We start from the raw sequence: 24,123 nt of genomic DNA on the forward strand, positions 1-24,123 counted from the left end.
GCTGCTTGTCATTCGTTGTTTTTCTTTCGTTGTGTTCTTTTTTCTACAACTAATTTGACGGAACCATTGCTTTTAAAATGCGAGGTGTGCCGAACATGGCATTCCCAAACTTGAACAGAAAATGTGTTACCAAAGGGACAATAAAAACCATAACCTTTTTTTTCTAATGACTAAATGAAAAACTGTCTAACTGGATAGCATATACTACCGGGTATTTTAATCACTGAACGGTAAGTTCAGAAAATTTCAATCCTGGTATCTATGATGAGTTTATTTACAAACACTGGCTCGATGCCACTGCTGAATTGTTTTTCTCCTCGAGGGAATCACCTGTCCAGTAGTCAGCACTTCTCGGCGTTGACTTGAATTATCATTGATTTAATAGTAGTCATTATCATCATATATTGACTGTAAACAAATCCTCAACCAGAATTCTACGAAATATCAAGGATTTTCTAACCAAGGAATCGATTACTGGAGCTGTATTTAGCAAAACTTTTAGAAGTTTTAGGTTTTCAATGCATTCAACTTCGTATTGTTTTGCCTTTTGAAATTTTGTTATTCAAGTGTCCCAGATGAGTCTTACGTAGACGCAACCCCATGTCATATACAATTTCAATACGAGTATCTATGATGAGTAGATTTAATTGCATTAAGAATAAAAGATGTTTTGCATTTCAATTCCTTCATCATTTCCTTATTGTAGTATACGTAACAATGACATGTCACTACTAAAACTTTTAACTGTACAATTTGGAACTATTTATGTAGCAAACTATTGACGTGCCATGACAGTATAAGCCTAGCTCTTTGGATAAGGTATCACATACACGCTCGCAAATATAATGTACATTTCAAGTGATTTCTTAAATTATATGTAAATGCAAAAATAGTCTGTAGTCAAATAGCAATATCAAAAGCTCAAACACATCAAACAAATGGATAACCACTGTCATATTCCTGGCTTGGTACAGGCATTTTCTTAAGCAGAAAATGGTGGATTAAACATAGTTTTATAGCAAGCTAAACCTTTCACTTGTTCCAAACAAGTAAATATTGGAGTCTGTAAAATATTTTTCTACAGTTGATCAAAAAAAGAAAATTATTCCTGATAATGCAGGAAATGGGTTGCTGTTTCTAGTTAATAAATAAAGATTAAGTGAGAGGCTTTATATTCACCGAAACAGTAAATATCAAAACAGTTTTCCTCACAAATAAATTACAAATGGCTTATTTCATTGAAATGACAACAGAGCATCATTCCAAAAACAAGAAAAGTAACGTTTGTTTGTGAAAAAATATGCACAGCACGTCTCAAAATTTGTATATAAGGGTGAAGAAATACATTTCAAATTTCTTTTATTTCACCATCTTATAAGCACTATATGTATGTATCAATATGGTAGACATTTCTTTATAATTTCTTCACTTCGTTGAATAGTTTCAACTTTAGGAAGATTCTGTCCAAGTTTGGTTAAAATCGAGGATAGTTTATGAATCTAATTAAATAAATGAGTCTTGTGTAGACTAAACACTCATCTGCCATATTAAATTATAATCCTGGTACCTTTGATAACTATTAAAAACTTTAACTGCAGACTGTATGTAATGTTAACCATTGTTAACTGGAAGAAAAACTAAGTCCATTTATGAGTAAAATACAGAAAAACAGGTACCAATTTTTACAAAGTTTCTTTCTAAATACTAGCATTTGATCATAAACAAGCTTCTCTCCAAGTTTGGTACAAATCCAGGATAGTTTAAGAAAGTAATTAAAATTATAAAAACTTTAATCACAGAGGGAATGTTATGTTTTCTGGCAGAAAAAACTAAGTCCATTTATAAGTAAAATACTGAAAAACAGGATTTAAAAAAAAAAAAAAAATTAACTTCTGGATACTATCTTATGATCATAAACAAGCATCGTCCACATTTGGTACAAATCCAGGATAGTATAAGAAAGTTATTAAAATTTTAAAAACTTTAACCACAGAGTGAATATTTGTGGAATGCCGCCAATGGAATGGAGGATCGCTATGTCTTGCTTTTTCGACAATAATACTATGATGTTTTATAATAACCAATGAGACATATATCCAAATGAATCAGATTTAAGCAACCATGTGCCATAAGTATGACCTTTAACAATGAGTAATCCTATACCATAGAGTCTGGTTCTGCAGGACAAAATGTGAAACAATTCAATCTAAACAACTTGATTTAGAATAATAACAAATGAGACAGACAGCAACCAAGACTCTTGACTTTGGAGTGGAACATTATAGAAGCAGCAGAGTTTCACATGTTTGTGAGCTTTCCACCGTTCCCTAACCTGGAACAACTGTGTTACACCACAACGTAAGAACAATCTGTGATAATCAGTTGGAAATCAATTAACTCAGCAGCAAACATTGATTATCCTAAAGACAAATGACACATAGAACCAATTTAAAAATATTATCAGTTACAGAAAGCTAGCTCGAAGCTGATAACAACATAGGATTAGTTCATGTATCTCAGACTTAAGTACTCAAATACTTAGCTACAATAACAAGAGTGCACACGCTGAAATGTCTCGCCTTCTATACTAATCATTGATATTATGTTGATAGTCCTAAGTATAAAGCTAAGCTTTATTACAACTGTCACATAAACTTAGCATTAACCAAGATAACTAAACAAAGACCAATGAACCTTGAAAAAGAGGTCCAGGTCAGATGAACCATGCTAGGCAGACAGGTACAGCTAACAATGCTTCTATACAAAATATATAGTTGACACATTGCTTATAGTTTAAGAAAAATAGACCAAAACACAAAAACTTAACACTGTGCAATGAACCGTGAAAATGAGGTCACGGTTAAATAAAACCTGCTCGACTGACATAAAGATCATAAAATATTTCCATACACCAAATATAGTTGACCTATGGCATATAGCATTAGATAAAAAGACCAAAACTCAAAAACTGAACTTTGACCACTGAACCATGAAAATGAGGTCAAGGTCACATGACATCTGCCCGCTAGACATGTACACTTAACAATCATTCCATACAACAAATATAGTAGACCTATTGCATATGGCAGATTTTACAGTATTGTGTTCTGTCTCCTACTTTCATGTTGCTAATGTGACGGAGACAAAAATGAGTAACGTTAGCGACATTTGGACATGTCACATGAGCAACAACATCTTTAAAAGTTAAAATGTATGCACACAGTGATGTTTAATATATGCCTGGAGTAATAAAATTGTACAGTCTGGTTTAGAATTTCTAAATATACAGAATGTCATTTGCAGGTGTACTTTATATCAAATGAATACACAAGAAACCAAAAAATTAGTAACGTTAGCGACATTTGGACATGTCACATGAGCAACAACATCTTTAAAAGTTAAAATGTATGCACACAGTGATGTTTAAAATATGCCTGGAGTAATAAAATTGTACAGTCTGGTTTAGAATTTCTAAATATACAGAATGTCATTTGCAGGTGTACTTTATATCAAATGAATACACAAGAAACCAATTCGTAATAGTAACATTAGCAACATCTACTATCATGACATTATGTTTTGTTGCGAACGTCTTTTTGATGGACGGAATACATTTAAGGTCCTCTTGTAACGATATTACATACAACTTACCTTCTTTGCTTCCCCATCATGTGAAGGAACTGACTCCGAATCTATTTCTGCAAAGGGCGATATCGTAACTCCTATACAGGAGAGTTACAGATATAAATATATGTTGCTCACGTGACACTGATTTGGACGGAAACCTCGAACAGTAACGTTCGCAAAAAATAAACAGCCAATGATATTGATTCCTCAAGTCCTTTGACCCCCTTACGTCATCCAAATTTAATATGATTGCTATTTTCAATTATTTATAAAACCCGGGATAAAAATAACTACAATGGGCTGTCTGAGAACAAACAAGAAAATTGCGATCGTGACATACCACAATGGACGGAAAAGACGTGACGTTAGCAACAATATTATTAAATTACCTTTTTTAGCCTTTACCAATAAAAATCTGCCTTAAAGTTATGATTAAAACACAAAAGAAGACTTTTTATTAAAATATAAGTCCATGTTATTAGGCTCCACTTATAAATAATACTTCAAAATTCCACTCCAAATAAGCTGGATGTCAGTAAAGTAGGTCATGATGTCTATTCCATGTCCAATATTTTGAAATTGAAAACCCTCTAATTCTAACATAAAACACAAACACAGAGTAATTTTTATTTTTATTTACTCAGAAAGACACATTTTATTCAATAACATAATGCATTACTCCATTACACAGTCTGTTTCACAGTTTCAGCAATTGCTTTTTTGATGGATACAAAAAACAATAATTCCTTCTTATTGTAAAATCTGCCATATGGTATGAGAAAAACAGACCAAAACACAAAAATTTAACTATAACCACTGAACCATGAAAATGAGGTCAAGGTCAGATGACACCTGCCAGTTGGACATGTACACCTTACAGTCCTTCCATACACCGAATATACTAGCCCTATTGCTTATAGTATCTGAGATATGGACTTGACCACCAAAACTTAACCTTGTTCACTGAGCCATGAAATGAGGTCGAGGTCAAGTGAAAACTGTCTGACAGACACGAGGACCTTGCAAGGTACACACATATCAAATATAGTTATCCTATTACTTATAATAAGAGAGAATTCAACATTACAAAAAATTAACTTTTTTTTCAAGTGGTCACTGAACCATGAAAATGAGGTCAAGGACATTGGACATGTGACTGACGGAAACTTCGTAACATGAAGCATCTATATACAAAGTATGAAGCATCCAGGTCTTCCACCTTCTAAAATATAAAGCTTTTAAGAAGTGAGCTAACGCCGTAGCCGCCGTCGGATCACGATCCCTATGTCGAGCTTTCTGCAACAAAAGTTGCAGGCTCGACAAAAACTGGAGGTTCCAATTGATTCAGTAATAAGAATTCCAATTACTAAATCACTACTCTGTCAATACTGAGGTTGTGAGTTCGAATCACGTACTTGGCAGGTGCACTCATCTCCAGTCTTTACAATTATTTACCAGTACAACATTTTTTTAATCGGAATAATGCAACTAGATGAGTATTGTAGTAAAAAGATATATATTTCTGTAATTAATTTCACATTTTTGTCCATTCTTCAAAAAAGGCAGTTATACACTTAAGTACAGTGAATGCATACAATAATTTCAGATTTTACTTTTGTTTTAGGTACAGAAATCTTATTCAAAGTTTTCATACACATTTCTTTTTGAGTTGGATTGATCAACGGTTGTCATTTTAAGCAGACATCAGTTCAGTCTATAGTAAACTGTGGATGCCTTTGTTGGTTTTTACAACAAAATCTAAGATCACCTTGTCTCTCCTAAGCTACATTCCTGGCAATCAAGACAAAAACACCTTAAATTAAAAGATTGGTTTATAGTGTCAAGAAAGGAAATACAATTCATGCTGTTTAATATATATACATATACACATTGTGTTCCTCTTTTCTGTGAAAAACTTCACTAAAGTCAGAAACTAATATCAAATAGTCTTGTAAGATTAGAGACATGCTCATCAAGACAATTTTCTTCAGTTCCATCATTTTTCTTTTTCACACTCTTTTCTGTAGGTAGTCACATCTTTTAACATTGTTTCTAATCTTTCCTGAAATAGAAAATTTACTATTATTTCCTCATTTAAAAACATCTTACTGTTACATTGTGAGCTATAGGACAAAGTGTATAATGAATGCTTTACATTTAAATAAGAATGTAAAACCTGCTATCATTGAAAGTCATCAATACAATAGATTTCCGCCACCACTGGCAAGTAATATCTATGTCTCAAAGAGTGTTACTGTCCTCGTAGGCAAGACGATATTAAGTAGTATCTTTCAAATGAAGTAAATGACAAGCCAAACAATTTACTGAGACATTTCATAAACATACATGTAAACTAAATGTTAATTTGCAAATTTCAAAATTACTAAATATAAAATGCTATTAAAAATCATATAAAACACACTTTTAGAAATTCTTTATAAAAAGTTATCAGTTGACTTGTTAAGTAGGTATAGATTATAACATGCCCTTTTCCATCTTGGCCCTGGTATCATCCTGAGACTCCCATATCAGCCTCAAGGCTTTAGTCGAGGGACAATATGGGTCGAGGGATGATACCAGGGCCAATTTGGAAAATAAATGTTATAATCTATATATTACATATATAAGTTCTGCAAAAAAGAGAAAACAAATTTCAATTATAACAATTTAAGGATGTACACCTCTGAGGAGCCAAAAATTTCTAGAATTAAACTTTTTTTCTTAACCTGATTTTTGGGTTTATAAGACTGTAACAAAATAATTGGTGAAGAAAAAATCATATGGTGGTGCACTTCTTTTTTTGCTACGGCCCTTTGAAAATGCCCAATTTTGATGATTTTCCCATTTTTCATCGATCTTTACCTATTTTTGGGCTATTATAATGAAAAAAATCACAGTTCCACAATTAAACTTTTTCTCATACTTTCTATAAAGATGAAGTGGACCAATCTGAATAAATTTTACTTACAAAAACTATAGGTAGGTGTTAATATAAGAAAGTTTTATCATATTTTGAAGCTTTTTTGTGTAAAATTTACCATGCTGTCAATTTGGTATTTTTGTGATTTTTCTCAGTTTTAAGAACAAAATGCATATTATTTCAACTTTTTTTGTTATAAATGATTGGAAAAAGACATATCTAAGAAATTTGAAAAGACCAAAATGATATGGGATGTACATGATTCTTGTAAAATCATTTTTTGTATCCTCACCCATTTTCTCAAAATTTTGGCTAAAAATACTGACTTAATTGGTCTTTAAATTTGAAAACTAGATTACGCAAAACCTTTCATTGTAAATACACAATTTTTTCACAGATTTATGTTTGCTTATAATATTTTTAAAATTCATTGATATTTTCCACTTCTATCACATGTTTTGGGAATAATTCAAGAACGAGATTTCAACGAGACTGAATGAGACTGAAAAGTCAGAAGAATACATCCTTAATGAAACATAACTGGTAAAAATCTTTTGTAGATTTTATCACAAAAGTGTCGTTAAGATGCAATGACGTGACGTCATATGGAGGAAAGGCACAATATCAATATACTCTTTTTTGCCCCAGGTAATTTTGAGGTTATTGCATATGTAATACCTAAGGTATTCATACCAAATATGTGATAAAAATAAATATACATCTATTAAAACGTACACATGATATACGTATTTGTCTCTGGTTTTGGGCGGCTTTTTGTATAGTTCACTGTCAATGTCACAGTTAACTTCAGAACTTATATTTATAGATTATCGTTGATCATCTCAACGAGATTGATTTTCTTGCTTGAGTTGGTGCGGGCGAAAGCAAGAAGAATGGAGTTGAGACGATCAATGATAATCTGTTTATCGCTATTTTACTGATGACGATGTTGTCAATTTCATTAGCAACGCCACTTGCCTCCTTAGTTTCTAGCGATAATTTTCCATCTCAAGCTAGTAGCATGATATGAAATATTATCACAAAAAAAGATCTAAGGAAAAATGAACAAAATAGCAATAAATTGTTTTTATGTCAGTCTTTGTTAAAAGATCCTAATCATTATCTTGAATGCCTTTTGTTACTAAGTCAAAAGGGATCAAAAACATAACTATAAAAAAAAGTCTGGGTGGCTCAACTATTTTTCTTCTGATGCATTAAATCTATAAACTGTTATTTTCATCTTATAGAACTGACATGATTTATTTAACATTGATCTTATAATGTCCCTTTATAAATTAAGAAATTATTAAGAAAATTTGGTTCCATAAGGCAAAGTTGACCCTACATTTATTTGGCTATCAACAATTAATTTTTTACCTTTCAATAAACTTAAATGAAGATTAAATACATGCAAGGCTTTTCACATTGAACTAGACTTGTGCCAAATTTAGCCAATTTTTCAACTTCAAAAAGTCAATATTTGCTAATTGTTGATTATGGTCAAATACTTTTTTTTTACAGTAAGTGACTAGGTAAAAAAAAACTAAGGTGAGAAAATGAATGAAATAATATAAATTCATGCTCCTATAAGTGAACTAGAGGCTCTGAAGAGCCTGTGTCGCTCACCTTGGTATATGTGAATATCAAACAAAGGACACAGATGGATTCATGACAAATTTGTGTTATGGTGATGGTGATGTTTTGTAGATCTTACTTTACTAAACATTCTTGCTGCTTACAATTATCACTATCTATAATGAACTTGGCCAAGTAGTATCAGTGGAAAATGTTAGTGAAAATCTACAAATTTTATGAAAATTATTAAATATTGACTATGAAGGGTAATAACTCCTTAGGGGGTCAATTGACCATTTTGGTCATGTTGACTTATTTTTAGGTCTTACTTTGCTGTACATTATTGCTGCTTACAGTTTATCTCTATCTATAATAATATTCAAGATAATAACCAAAAACAGCAAAATTTCCTTAAAATTACCAATTCAGGGACAGCAACCTAACAACCGTTTAACCGACTCTTCTGAAAATTCCAGGGCAGATAGATCTTGACCTGATCAACAATTTCACTACCGTCAGATTTGCTCTAAATGCTTTGGTTTTTGAGTTTTAAGCCAAAAACTGCATTTTACCCCTATGTTCTATTTTTAGCCATGGTGGCCATCTTGGTTGGTTGGCTGAGTTACCGGACACATTTTAAAACTAATTACCCCAATGATGATTGTGGCTGAGTTTGGTTTAATTTGGCTCAGTAGTTTCAGAGGAGAAGATTTTTCTAAAAGATTACTAAGATTTTCGAAAAATGGTTAAAAATTGACTATAAAGGGCAATAACTCCTAAAGGGGTCAACTGACCATTATGGTCATGTTGACTTATTTTTAAATCTTACTTTGCTGAACATTATTGCTGTTTACAGTTTATCTCTATCTATAATAATATTAAAGATAATAGCCAGTGTTCTCCCCAGGGACTTTGAGCATCATGGTAATGTGATGCTCTATTTCTGATTATGATGCTATATGAATTGATTTTCTTATAAAATGTGTTATGGATGTGATGCTATAATTTTTAAAACAAGATGGTATTTCAAAATTCCTTGTTTACCAGTATGCTATATGAAATATCTGGGGAGAACACTGATAGCCAAAAACAGCAAAATTTCCTTAAAATTAACAATTCAGGGGCAGCAACCTAACAATGGGTTGTCCGATTCATCTGAAAATTGCAGGGCAGATAGATTTTGACCTGATAAACAATTTTACCCATTGTCAGATTTGCTCTAAATGCTTTGGTTTTTGAGTTTTTAGCCAAAAACTGCATTTTACCCCTGTTCTATTTTTAGCCATGGTGGCCATCTTGCTTGGTTGGCGGGGTCAAGGAACATATTTTTTAAACTAGATACCCCAATGATGATTGTGGCCAAGTTTGGTTAAATTTGGCCCAGCAGTTTCAGAGGAGAAGATTTTTGTAAAAAGTAAACGACGATGGACGACAACGGACGCCAAGTGATAAGAAAAGCTCACTTGGCGCTTCGGGCCAGGTGAGCTAAAAACAAAATAAGTATTCTCAATGTCAAAGATTGGCCTAATTATAGTAAAACAAAAATCCTAGACAACAGTTGTGAGCAAAAACTTCATTTTTTTTTTGCCAGGATGATTTCAAACTTGAACTTCAAATTTATCATGATGACCTTGGTGATTACAAGAAATCTACATGATAGCATCAAAAGAATTGACCAAATAATGGTCCCCCAAATAAAGTTGGGGGAGGGGAGTGGATCAAGTACAAACCTGAATCTTAGTTTTATGATCAATAACTTCTTCTACTACTTTCCTCAAGAAGTCTGTTAACTGACTTTCTTCCTTCTTAATCTCCCATCTCTTTTGAGCTGCCCTGTAATCATACAGTATATGTTCAAAAGCAATTTTTTCTAACAGTCAAGAAACCGGCGGATCCAACAATTTTCAAAAGAGGGGATTCCCAACCTAGGATTGAAAAAAAAGGGGGAGGGTGTTTCCAACAATGTTCTTTCCTATAATAAGTATATATTTTTTAACCATGTCCTTGCTTAGGTTTAGTCATAGTGGTTGTATTTTGCTTTTGTGAATTATAAATAGACTTGTATTTACAAAACTGTTTACTATACTGACTTAACATATTATGCTTATACGTAATAATCATATGGCGTTACGATATGTTATATTAACAATAACAGTTGCATAAGTTAATGACTCTGTATTGCAGCTAATTCGTTATAGTCTTTTATAATGGCATGAGGAAACATCAGTTGAATTTACAGCCTAAAAGGCCATTATAACTAACAAAGGAAAAATAACAGGGCCATTCTGAAATTTAAGCCTTGTGGTATATTGTAGGAAATTAGCATACGTGTATTTCTTAGTAAGTTTCAAATAAAAACAAACCATTGCTCTTTTTCTACTAAAACTTTTTTAGCATCAGGTACAGATGATTTCCATTGGGTTTGAATTTCCATAATTTCTCTCTGCATTGCTTCTTCCTCTTGTATTTTTATCTGTATTTCTTGTTGGTAATTCTAAAATCAAAAACTGTTGTTAAGGTCTATGGAAAGAAAACAATGTTGGGATAGGAGGGTAGGTTGGACAGCATAATTTTGCACTTTTTTTATACCTCAACACACATTATTTTTTAATTTCATTTGTCACAGAATTGTATTGCTTCCACTCCTTTTTCCCACAAAAAATATATATCATGGGGCAAAATCTATAATTTATAATTTTTTTTCTGAAATAGCCCCAAAGATGTTAGCTTTTCCATGAAATTTGTTATGGTCTGGATTTTAAATTTCCCATTTCCATTCTCAATTTTATACTATTTTTCAAAGAAACCATAGTACCTTAGAATCATAGGGCATTCATGGCAGTTTCAATTTTCATCAATTTAGTGGGTAGAGGTGGTCCTAAATTTGATGTTTCAGTATGTTTAGAAGTTTGATGTTAAGTAACTTGATAGGAGCATATGATAAAACCACAAAGTTAGGTACCATTGGAATATTAGTTTAAACATCTTTATTTATAGTGGATAGGGAAACAAGTTTTGCAACTTATATTAATCCCTTTCCACTTTGCAGGTGCTAGTGCTGTCTTGTAGTGGCATTTGCTTGCTCTTTTTCGAAATCTACAAAGGTGTCTTTAATGTGCAAGAGATATGGTTTTCTCTTAACATGGGTCAGCCATTCATTAATCGTCCCCTTTCGACAGACTATCATTGTTTCCTCAAGATCATACTCCTAAATGGTGTCAAGGGAGAGCTGAAAATTCATTATGTGAAATTTTCATCCTGGAACGGGAATAGAACCAGGAACCTTAGTGTTAGTAGTCCGATGCACTACACCACAGCTCTCAACTGGAATATTGATACATAAAATAATAAATCTAGTCAGTCAGGGGAGTCAGGGGTAGATTTGTACATGACACTTATTAAAGGGTTATGGTTACCTCCCTTAGCCAAAATTTCAAGTCACATCTAATTTCTTAATGATTTTCACTGGACTGCAACGCTCAAATCGAGTATCTATGGATCTTTTCTTCAGGGCTCACACTACTTCAGAATTATAGGGAGACGTGACTTCTCTTTTTGAAACTGATAGGGAGAAGTGGTGAGATTTGAAAGAGAAGTGCTCATTCGCACGGTGCGATACAATGTTTGGATTTTACAATAGTATAAAGGGCCATATGTAAATAATGTTCTTTTTATATTGTTCAATTCATATCTGAGTAAAAAAATTACAATTAAAGTAACATTTGAAATTAAAAGTTGTTTAAGTTTTACTAAGGTTCTTGTGAGAAACTACCAACTAAATATCTAGCACTAAAAAAAAAAAATATTTTAAAAAATGTAAAGAAATTATAATATATCAATTACAATTTAATTGAAAATTATCTTGTGTATGACATTCAGTGTTTCTCATAAAAAAAATATAAAAGTTATTAAGCTGGGCCAGAATATATTGATATTAGTATAATAGTCTCAGAGTTAAACAACTTTAATCAATAGTTTGAAACAATCCATAAAAAATATAGGGAATTATATACACCAATCAATTAGATGTTACCAAAAGTCTCTTAATGCGTGTGGAATGCGTAATTTTTCCCTTTGGGATCAATATTCTTCTGTCAGCTGTTCCGTCCGTGCGTCCGTAGTAATTATTGTAAAAGTACGGATTTCGGTCATAGCTGGTCCGGTTCAGATCCGGAGTTTAGAAATCGGTCAATGGCGGACGAATGCAAAAAAATTTACAAAAATAAACGATGTTTGACAAGTTATTTGGAAAGGAACATGACGTTTTTAATGCAATAAATGGATCAAAAATTTACTGGAGGCAACTTTTATCACGTTTAAATGAAGTAACAAACTTATGTTGCCGGCGAATTTGAGGTTGATGTACGTTTTCGAGTAACAAGCACCGGAACTTGCAGAAAATGTACGAAGTGATAAAAAGTTGTATTTTTATCAAATAACCTGCTACACACTACGAAGACAATGCTTCAACCTCTTTTCTAAAGATAATGAATCGTTTATGTCTGAATTTCTTTAATTATCAATAAAAAAATTGATGTTTCATCAACTTGGTAAAAATTGAAAATGTCCGATGACGGAAGCGACTGAAAGCGACTATCGTCAAGAACAGGGCGACTTGTTTTCGCTTTTGGGGGTCGGGGAAAGCGAAGTGACGGTCGGGAAGGCGACTTCTTTGCCCAAGTCGCCTGGTAGCGTGAGCCCTGTTCTATATAAATATCCATCAAAAACAGTAAACATGGAAAAAATATGTTTGTCACAAAGTTGCTTAGAAATGAACACACCTCAAATATGTTTTGTTGTAATGGCTATTTAATTAAAATGTATGTGGGAGGGTAGGAATGGATGTTTCATTAATGAACTTGTCTAAGATCTGTATAAACAGGACACTGAAAAATTACATGATATTCATCTTCAACAGTATTAAAACAATGAAAACAGTATCTCTCTTCCAGAGAATACTTTGCAATGTTCATTTTTATCCCTGTCATTTTATGTTTAATTCTTCCTATTTTCAAAATAAATTTTGACCAATTTTTCTACATATTAATTTTTACCTTTTATTTTAATTATTTTTTCCCTTTAACGGTATCTTTTAAGATCAATTTTACATATATTGCAATACTATATCCTACCTGTTTTTTAATGTTAATTTCCTCATCTATCAGTTTGATTTTTTTCTCTACAGAATCGACTTCAGCTTGACACTCTGCTACGTATTCCGTTAACTGGAAAATAAACAGTAAAAATCAAAACATGGGTTAAAGTATTATGAAATGAGTGTTAGTGTTTTATAATATAAAGTCATGTAATAAAAAAATAAATTTTTTTGTCTGCAAGATTGTAATTTCGAACTTCTGGGTCTATTTACCGTCTGAAAAACATGAGTGTTGAACCCATATATGTTATACATGTACATTTGCCCAAAGGGTATAAAATGATACATGTATAACAATAGCCAATATATCTGTTTAGCCAATATCAGATTAGGTGGAGTCTACTGTTCCTTAAATTGGAATAGAGCAAAGCAGTCCACAGCTTTTTAGAAAACTCAGACTTGTTGAGGTCATTTTCAAATTGTTAACAAAATTGTCAGTGAAATACAAATAACTATGTCTTCCTTTCTTTGAATGTACAGCAAACATGTTTATAAAGGTCACAGGTCCAGAGGAAACTAACCCTTTAAGTGAGGTGACCTTGGCATTGAGATCGAAAAAGGCAAAAGTATCACAACAAGATAAGAAGATGGTGACCTGACCAGACTGTTTTTTCTCAATAGAGATGCCATTTATAAACAGGTTTGACTGTACTTCTTTGAATAAAGATTTAGAATGATATGACCATAATGTACTAACCTGCTCTAGAGAATCAAGATTGGTTATTTTTTCTGACGTTTTCTTTATGATGAAATCCTGACACTGTTTACTACATTTGACAACAGCAGGCTGAAATAAAGTCATGATTGTTAAGTCTTATCATTGTCAAATAATATTATACATTTTAAATTATATCACAAAATTATCACCAAATTTGTATAACCATCAGAAACACAACAGGTGGCATTCGTGAAGCAGGATCTGTTATGATTACAGTCTGGAGCACATCAGATCACCCGAATGTTTTGTGGGGTTCAAATTGCTAAGTCTTTTGTTTTCTATGTTTGTCTTTCATTTTCTTTCATTTTTGCTATACCTTGACAGGTTATTAGTTATAAGTCCACTCTTTCGTTTTAGATATATCTTTGCATTTTTGTTTGTTTCAAAGACTGACAACAATTGCTGTTTGCAACAAGAATGTGCCCATAGTACACAGATGCCCCAATTCCACAATAATTTTGTATGTTTAGTGGACTGTGAAATTGGGGTCAAACTCTAATTTGGCATTAAAATTAGAGAGATCATATCATAAGGAACATGTATACTAGGTATCAAGTTGATTGGACTTTCAACTTCATCAACAACTACATTGACCAAAAACTTTAACCTGAAGTGGAACAGATGGATGAAAGGACGCACAGACCTAAAAAAAATAATGCCACTAAGAGGAGCATGAAAAGATTGGAAATAGCAACATTCAATCCATGATATACGTATTCTGTCAAATCTTAAATTACAGCGACAACACAATCTGTAACATTTTTAAATATATAGAAACCTGATGCTCATTAGTTGTCGTTTGTTGGTGTGGTTCATAAGTGTTTGTCGTTTCCATTTTTTTATATAGATTTTTTAGAGGCGGCCAGTTTTTATTGGTGAAGGAAGCCATATTACTGAAGAAATTTTCAAGGAAGCCATATTACTAAATAATTTTTTTCAATAGGAAACTGACAATCTTAGACAATTAAGATTGGAGTCAAGTGCACCCACAAAAGGGGGGGGGGGGGGGGTTAAAATTCACAACCTCAGTGTTAAGATGATGTTATAATCACTAAAATTTTCCCACCAAACTTACCTTGATTACATCTCTGAGTCTTTCCAAAGCACTGGCATCCAAGAAGCCAATCTGAAAGTCCACATCTGATGACTTTAACTGCTGGGCTAGTTTATTGTACTGTAGTAAGCTCTGTTCAAACTGAAATTATACACATATAAAATTTAAAGTACAACTCCAACAATTCCATACAAGATTCAGATAAATGAATTTAATTATTTGGTTAATTGCGTTTAATGTAATTTTCATATTTTGTATGTACCATCAGCTAACATATATTGACAGGACTTGATTTTACTGAATATGATATTTTATTTAAAATGATGTCTGATTTTTATGAATAGAGAAGACTTTTCATAGGAAAAATTATATGAAAGCTTAGTTTGGACATTTTTATAGCAATTCAAAATTACAACAGTTCACCTTTTGCATGGTAATGACTATAATATACCTACACAAACTGTTCGACTGATTTTGTCACATCAAAATTGAAATGGACACAAATCATTTAGGATTGTAAGTATGTTTTATTTTATCACCTGGCACTTGGTCCAATGACACAGTTATCGTCCTTTGGTTTTCGTTGTCTACGAATATAGTCCCTAGTGTAAACAGTGTATAACTTGCATGTTTTATTTAATACACTTTCCCAATTTATTTATTTATATTAAATGCATGAAATATTAAGTAGGGGGATGTAATTACATGTCAAAAAAATTTGGGTGCTGAAACTTTATGTTAAGGAGTGAATTGGTCCAGTTCTGAAAGGTCAGATTTTATCACGTCTGAAGCTGTCAAACTGAATTTTACACCCCCTTAACACAGAATTGCCAATATTTTGAGTTAGAGCTGGTAGAAGTTTCTATAATTTTGATATTATTTGTCTCACTGGTAGTACACTACACTGTAAAACTATTTTGAAGAAAGAGCAGGTGCGATTTTTTTAATTTGAATTTATTGTCTAAAAGAAATGCACTACGAAATAACTGTGTTCTCGGGCCTAAGAGATGGATTACTGAAATCTAGATTCTGTACTTTGGGAACTTTCCTGAATGATTTGCTGGTTTCAATTTGTCAAACTCAATAAAAGTAAAGGATTTACATCTTTGGTTTACAGAAATTCTGTTAAAAATTGACATTTTGGCATTCTACGGCTATAATAAGGATTTTAAAGAAGTTTACATTTTATGCCTAAGAGGCATGCTGACTTTCTATTTGACAGCTTTTTTGTTCCTGATATTTGTGTTTCTGTGCTTAAATCAAATTTAATTAACCATTTGTGAACTCTGAATAAAGAGAAAAGTAGACTATCACAGAAAAAAAGTGCAGAATATTTTGTTTTCATGGCCCTGGTTAAACAGCCTAACTGATGTATGTAAAATGTGAAGCGCTTTGTACATCAAATCTCTAGTCCATCACAAAAATTTCACTAAATCTGAAAAGAAAGCTTTTTACTATATTCAGTACACCTTACTCCTTTAAAGGTTACCATATTTTTTTCCTGTATGATAGTAAGTGGTCCAAATTTATACCTTTTGAGACTTAAACTAAATGCAAGTTTTCCATCGAAATGTGAAAAAACTGGCCGCCAGACCATATTGTCTTTCAAAAAATTTAAATGCAAGAGTCCTTTTGCATTTAGACTTCTTGTATGATAACACCTTAGCATAGAAATGAACAAAAAGTAACACATTTTCACTTCTGATAGCTTCTGTGTGCATTTTTATATGTCAATATGGACTACCGCCTAAATTGACTCTAAATAATTCTCAGTACTGCATGGTCCAAGACCATTTTATACTCATGTGGTATACTTTTTGTAACTTTTCTATACATTTAAAGTACATTTAATATATATGAAAGAATAATTTAGGCTTAAAAAACTTCAAAAACTTCAAATTGGCTAACAAAAATGCATATTTATATAAGGCTTCCCTGAATTGGAAAATCTCTATTTTCAGGCATAGGCGCATATAAATTTGACTTTGGAATAAATACAATACATCTGATAAATAAAATGAGTGTGCAGATGCTTTTAATACTTAATATCTAATATTCAAGAGCATTTAAAAAGTAAATTTTTGCAAAATTTCAAGTTTTTAGGCCAAAATCTTGACAGTTGAAGATATTTAATTTATACGTCAAAAATAAACATCCAAATGTCAATACTAAAATGACCCCAGTTTCTGTTATATATGACATATGGCCATGAAACTTGGCAAACCATCTCATTATTGCCCAAGCTTAGGTTATGCAAAGTTTTATAAAGATTGGTCAAGTCTTTCTGTCCTATTAGGTCCAATGACACAGTTATCGTCCTTTGGTTTTCGTTGTCTACGAATATAGTCCCTAGTGTAAACAGTGTATAACTTGCATGTTTTATTTAATACACTTTCCCAATTTATTTATTTATATTAAATGCATGAAATATTAAGTAGGGGGATGTAATTACATGTCAAAAAAATTTGGGTGCTGAAACTTTATGTTAAGGAGTGAATTGGTCCAGTTCTGAAAGGTCAGATTTTATCACGTCTGAAGCTGTCAAACTGAATTTTACACCCCCTTAACACAGAATTGCCAATATTTTGAGTTAGAGCTGGTAGAAGTTTCTATAATTTTGATATTATTTGTCTCACTGGTAGTACACTACACTGTAAAACTATTTTGAAGAAAGAGCAGGTGCGATTTTTTTAATTTGAATTTATTGTCTAAAAGAAATGCACTACGAAATAACTGTGTTCTCGGGCCACTTTCACATTTTGACTGAATAATTTGTTCAAAATTCTGACCAGTTGAACAGTTTGGTTTAATAAAACAAATTGCAATTTGGTCAGAATTTTAAATGAGTTGCAATTGGTGGAGAGCAACACACTAACAGTCAAGCCACTGTAGAACTTATTTTCACAAAAATAGTATTGAATAGGAAGTTATTAAGAGATGAATCTGAAAACGCATCACCATACCTGCCAACTTTTTAAAATGCCCATGGGGGTTTTACATGAGAGATGGTTCTTATAGTCCTACAAAACCTTCAAGGGGGCCTTCAAATATATTCTAATGTGGTTTTTTGGTTTCTTCATGCTTTAACAAGCTCATAGCCATTGTTAAATCAATTGTTTTCTTTAAAATAGTGGACAAAATTGCTCTTATAAAATTTCCACTGGGGAGCCTTCATGGGGGAAATCCCCTGCAAATAGTGACAGTTGGCAGGTATGCATCACACGGTATAACTGACTTATATAAACCCTAAAACTAAATTTCAAAAAACCTTGTTATGTAGTTTCTGAGAAAGATGCGACGAAAATATTCATGGCATGGACGATGAACTGACGGAACCAAGGTAAAACAGTATACCCCCACTTTTTTAAAGCAGGGTAAATCAAATACATACAAATTTTCCTCATAAAAAAGCTAGCTATATAAAAATCACACCCTATAAACAGAGTATCTATTACCAAGAAAGACAACTCAATGCAAACTCATGTAAAAAACAAGTGAAACTGCGAGCTACTGCTCACTGATGATACCCCCGCCGCAAGTGGATAATATTAATAGTGTAAAAATATGCAAGTGTTCGGTAAACAGGAAGTTGTCGAGTGATGAATCTGAAAACGCATCCCACGGTATAGCTGACTTATATAAATCCTGAAACCAAATTTCAGAAATCCTTGTATTGTAGTTCCTGAGAAAAATGTGACGAAAATTTTGAACTTGGTTATCATGTGTAAAATCATACAATTGTTCGGTAAACAGGAAGTTGTCGAGTGATGAATCTGAAAACGCATCACACAGTATAGCTGACTTATATAAATCCTGAAACCAAATTTCAGAAATCCTTGTATTGTAGTTCCTGAGAAAAATGTGACGAAAATTTTTAACTTGGTTATCATGTGTAAAATCATACAAGTGTTCGGTAAACAGGAAGTTGTCGAGTGATGAATCTGAAAACGCATCACACGGTATAGCTGACTTATATAAATCCTGAAACCAAATTTCAGAAATCCTTGTATTGTAGTTCCTGAGAAAAATGTGACGAAAATTTTTAACTTGGTTATCATGTGTAAAATCATACAAGTGTTCGGTAAACAGGAAGTTGTCGAGTGATGAATTTGAAAACGCATCACACGGTATAGCTGACTTATATAAATCCTGAAACCAAATTTCAGAAATCCTTGTATTGTAGTTCCTGAGAAAAATGTGACGAAAATTTTCAACTTTATCATGTGTAAAATCAGACAAGTGTTCGGTAAACAGGAAGTTGTCAAGTGATGAATCTGAAAACGCATCACACAGTATGGCTGACATATATAAATGTTGATACCAAATTACAGAAAGGGTGGATGTGTAGTTCCTGAGAAAATGTGACGAAAGTTTCATGGGACGGACTGACTGACGGACGGACTGACGGACTGATGGACGGACGGACGGACAGACAGAGGTAAAACAGTATACCCCCCCTTTTTTAAAGCGGGGGTATAAAAATACAATAAATCAAATGTTCTCATAAAATACTTCATGCCATATCCTGCAACCAATACCATAGGGACATTCAATACTTATTTGTTCAAAATAAACTGACAAGGCTATGGCTAAAAATCAAAACAGACCAAAGGACTAACAACAGTACACAAAACACAAGACAGAATATAAAGACCCACCAAAAATCAGGGGTCATCTCAATCGTGTTGCTCATGTTAGTTTAAATCCAAGTGATTGATAGATTAGTGAAGTAAATTGTTAACAGCAATATATTGTTGAATAATAAAAAAAATAATCCAGTGTTAAGGATGTACTTAGGTGAGGTTAGGTGAAAATTTTAAATAAATCAAGAAATTTAAAACTGATACTATAAGCTTGTAGAGCATTCTTCAAGGATGAAAATAAGCTAAAAATATTGATAGGTCAGGGAACTCCTTTTCAAGATATTTGAGATTTAAAATATGGCGGGAAAAGGCTGACTCTGACTTTTGCCTTATGTTTGCATTGGTATCATTTGGGTCCCAAAACAAAAGAAAGAAAATTAAGAATCTTCTAAAATTTTGGTAAATGACCTTTCATGAGCTATTTAGTCTTATATGAAAAAATAAATGGGTGTTATGGGGCAAAATATTTTACCTAGTTTTGTATGGAAAAACACCAAGGAGTCTGAAAATTTGACAGGAATTCCAAAACCTCACCTAAGTACATCCTTAAGTCTAATTCAGTAGGTCACATTCAGTGAAAAGGGGGCTAATCTTTTAACAAGTATTATTTACCTTTTCTCTCTCCTTTGAAAGTTTCATCTCCACACTCCAGATATCCTGGTCAACATTAGCCCCTCTGTTCTCCATCTCATCAATCTGACGTTTTAACTCCATGCCGCTAGCCTTGATTCTATCAATATCAGCAGAACTAAACTCTTGAGTCTCGTAAATTGACTTCATTCTCTGTAGCTGGTGCAGACATTCATCATATTCAGCAGCTGTAATGTAAAATAATTCACTACATATTCTATGAAAATGCAGTAACTCAGAAATTATTGCTTGCATTTATTATTGCGATTTTATCATTTGAGACTTAAAAATGCATTTATTTAACTATATATGCAATTTTAATGTTTGCGATATTGAGAAAAATCCTAATTAATTAATTTATAAAAATTCAACATGCAAGTTTAAATTATTGCGATTATAATACCCTGTTGATTTCTTGTGATAATAAACACATTGAAATAATTTCTGAATTTACAGTTATTTCTAATTAGGGGTTGGGGTCACTTTTCTTCTATATCAGGTTAGAAATTATGTGTTTCTCATGTCCCTTGATAAATGATGCTTATGAAATTGTATGCCTGGTTTCATTCCTTTATATAAGAGAAGTTATAAGTTAACATTAAAATCCAATACAATTTCAATTATCTCATATATAAAATAGAATTATGTACTTTGATAAAAAGAATGCTTGTTTGGTGAACAACTCCCCTTTTCATGAGTAAGAATACAGGCATGGAATGCAACTAAATTCAGTTAAATGACAAAATAATGCAAAATCTCAACAATTTGAACTGTACATGCTATATATGTATAATTTCAAGTAAGTGACCTGTGTGTATGTGTATCATTCTTGGCAAGTTACCGTTATTTGTGTATAATTCTACCATTAAATTTCCTATATATATATATATGTTACAATACTCATGTTATTAATTCATAGAAAAGCTGTCTAAAAAACTATTTACAGGTGCTGCATGTGGAACAGGGTCTGTCTACCCTTCCAGAGCACCTGTGATCACCCCCCAGTTTGTGTTGGGGTTTGTGTTGCCTGTGTCAATCAGTCTTTATATTTTGAATGTTGTGTTTTGTGTACTGTGGATTCATTTATTTTCGTGGGTATCAATTTTTGTGGATTGCTGAAAACTTGCATATTCGTGGATATTGGATTTCGTTGTTTTGTCAATCTCTGTATACAAAGCCTATTGAAAAGATGATATTCGTTGAACATTTGATTTCATGGTTCAACTGTACTCATGAAATCCACGAAAATTGGTATCAACGAATAATTATGAATTCACTGTACTATTGTTTTTCTGCATGTCCTATTCTTTCTTAGCAATGGCGTTATCAGATCAAGCCAAGTTACCTGTATTTGTGAATAGTTCTAGCCCAGTAATTAATGTATAATTTAAGTCTAACTACCTGTATTTGTGTGTGAATAGTTCTAGCCCAGTAATTAATGTATAATTTAAGTCTAACTACCTGTATTTGTGAATAGTTCAAGCCCAGTAATTAATGTATAATTTAAGTCTAACTACCTGTATTTATGAATAGTTCTAGCCCAGTAATTAATGTATAATTTAAGTCTAACTACCTGTATTTGTGAATAGTTCTAGCCCAGTAATTAATGTATAATTTAAGTCTAACTACCTGTATTTGTGAATAGTTCTAGCCCAGTAATTAATGTATAATTTAAGTCTAACTACCTGTATTTGTGAATAGTTCTAGCCCAGTAATTAATGTATAATTTAAGTCTAACTACCTGTATTTGTGAATAGTTCTAGCCCAGCAATTAATGTATAATTTAAGTCTAACTACCTGTATTTGTGAATAGTAGTAATTAATGTATAATTTAAGTCTAACTACCTGTATTTGTGAATAGTTCTAGACCAGTAATTAATGTATAATTTAAGTCTAACTACCTGTATTTGTGAATAGTTCTAGCCCAGTAATTAATGTATAATTTAAGTCTAACTACCTGTATTTGTGAATAGTTCTAGTCCAGTAATTAATGTATAATTTAAGTCTAACTACCTGTATTTGTGAATAGTTCTAGTCCAGTAATTAATGTATAATTTAAGTCTAACTACCTGTATTTGTGAATAGTTCTAGCCCAGTAATTAATGTATAATTTAAGTCTAACTACCTGTATTTGTGAATAGTTCTAGCCCAGTAATTAATGTATTATTTAAGTCTAACTACCTGTATTTGTGAATAGTTCTAGCCCAGTAATTAATGTATAATTTAAGTCTAACTACCTGTATTTGTGAATAGTTCTAGCCCAGTAATTAATGTATAATTTAAGTCTAACTACCTGTATTTGTAAATAATTCTAGCCCAGTAATTAATGTATAATTTAAGTCTAACTACCTGTATTTGTGAATAGTTCTAGCCCAGTAATTAATGTATAATTTAAGTCTAACTACCTGTATTTGTGAATAGTTCTAGTCCAGTAATTAATGTATAATTTAAGTCTAACTACCTGTATTTGTGAATAGTTCTAGCCCAGTAATTAATGTATAATTTAAGTCTAACTACCTGTATGTGTAAATAGTTCTAGCCCAGTAATTAATGTATAATTTAAGTCTAAATACCTGTATGTGTGAATAGTTCTAGCCCAGTAATTAATGTATAATTTAAGTCTAACTACCTGTATGTGTGAATAGTTCTAGCCCAGTAATTAATGTATAATTTAAGTCTAAATACCTGTATTTGTGAATAGTTCTAGCCCAGCAATTAATGTATAATTTAAGTCTAACTACCTGTATTTGTGAATAGTTCTAGCCCAGCAATTAATGTATAATTTAAGTCTAACTACCTGTATTTGTGAATAGTTCTAGCCCAGTAATTAATGTATAATTTAAGTCTAAATACCTGTATTTGTAAATAGTTCTAGCCCAGTAATTAATGTATAATTTAAGTCTAAATACCTGTATGTGTGAATAGTTCTAGCCCAGTAATTAATGTATAATTTAAGTCTAAATACCTGTATTTGTGAATAGTTCTAGCCCAGCAATTAATGTATAATTTAAGTCTAACTACCTGTATTTGTGAATAGTTCTAGCCCAGTAATTAATGTATAATTTAAGTCTAACTACCTGTATTTGTAAATAGTTCTAGCCCAGTAATTAATGTATAATTTAAGTCTAAATACCTGTATGTGTGAATAGTTCTAGCCCAGTAATTAATGTATAATTTAAGTCTAAATACCTGTATTTGTGAATAGTTCTAGCCCAGCAATTAATGTATAATTTAAGTCTAACTACCTGTATTTGTGAATAGTTCTAGCCCAGTAATTAATGTATAATTTAAGTCTAAATACCTGTATTTGTAAATAGTTCTAGCCCAGTAATTAATGTATAATTTAAATCTAAATACCTGTATGTGTGAATAGTTCTAGCCCAGTAATTAATGTATAATTTAAGTCTAAATACCTGTATTTGTGAATAGTTCTAGCCCAGCAATTAATGTATAATTTAAGTCTAACTACCTGTATTTGTGAATAGTTCTAGTCCAGTAATTAATGTATAATTTAAGTCTAACTACCTGTATTTGTGAATAGTTCTAGCCCAGTAATTAATGTATAATTTAAGTCTAACTACCTGTATTTGTGAATAGTTCTAGCCCAGTAATTAATGTAAAATTTAAGTCTAACTACCTGTATTTGTGAATAGTTCTAGCCCAGTAATTAATGTATAATTTAAGTCTAACTACCTGTATTTGTGAATAGTTCTAGCCCAGTAATTAATGTATAATTTAAGTCTAACTACCTGTATTTGTGAATAGTTCTAGCCCAGTAATTAATGTATAATTTAAGTCTAA

General features: G+C 32.1%; 1 protein-coding gene across 2 annotated transcripts in view; it reads right to left on the reverse strand.

Annotated features, from left to right (window-relative positions):
• Positions 1-5,441: 5,441 nt before the first annotated feature.
• LOC139492030 (kinetochore protein NDC80 homolog) overlaps positions 5,442-24,123 on the reverse strand; it is a 79,129-nt gene continuing 60,447 nt past the window's right edge. For both annotated transcript variants that reach the window (XM_071280091.1, XM_071280092.1), the window contains 7 exons: positions 20,305-20,510; positions 15,071-15,190; positions 13,975-14,064; positions 13,255-13,347; positions 10,486-10,616; positions 9,853-9,955; positions 5,442-5,689 (listed from right to left, as the gene is read on the reverse strand). In XM_071280091.1, coding sequence (XP_071136192.1) covers positions 5,624-5,689; positions 9,853-9,955; positions 10,486-10,616; positions 13,255-13,347; positions 13,975-14,064; positions 15,071-15,190; positions 20,305-20,510 — 809 coding nt within the window. In that variant the 3' untranslated portion in view covers positions 5,442-5,623. The remainder of the gene's footprint in view (positions 5,690-9,852; positions 9,956-10,485; positions 10,617-13,254; positions 13,348-13,974; positions 14,065-15,070; positions 15,191-20,304; positions 20,511-24,123) is intronic.

This window comes from Mytilus edulis, chromosome 10 (assembly GCF_963676685.1).
Source record: "Mytilus edulis chromosome 10, xbMytEdul2.2, whole genome shotgun sequence".
In the NCBI taxonomy this organism is placed as follows: Eukaryota; Metazoa; Mollusca; class Bivalvia; order Mytilida; family Mytilidae; genus Mytilus; species Mytilus edulis.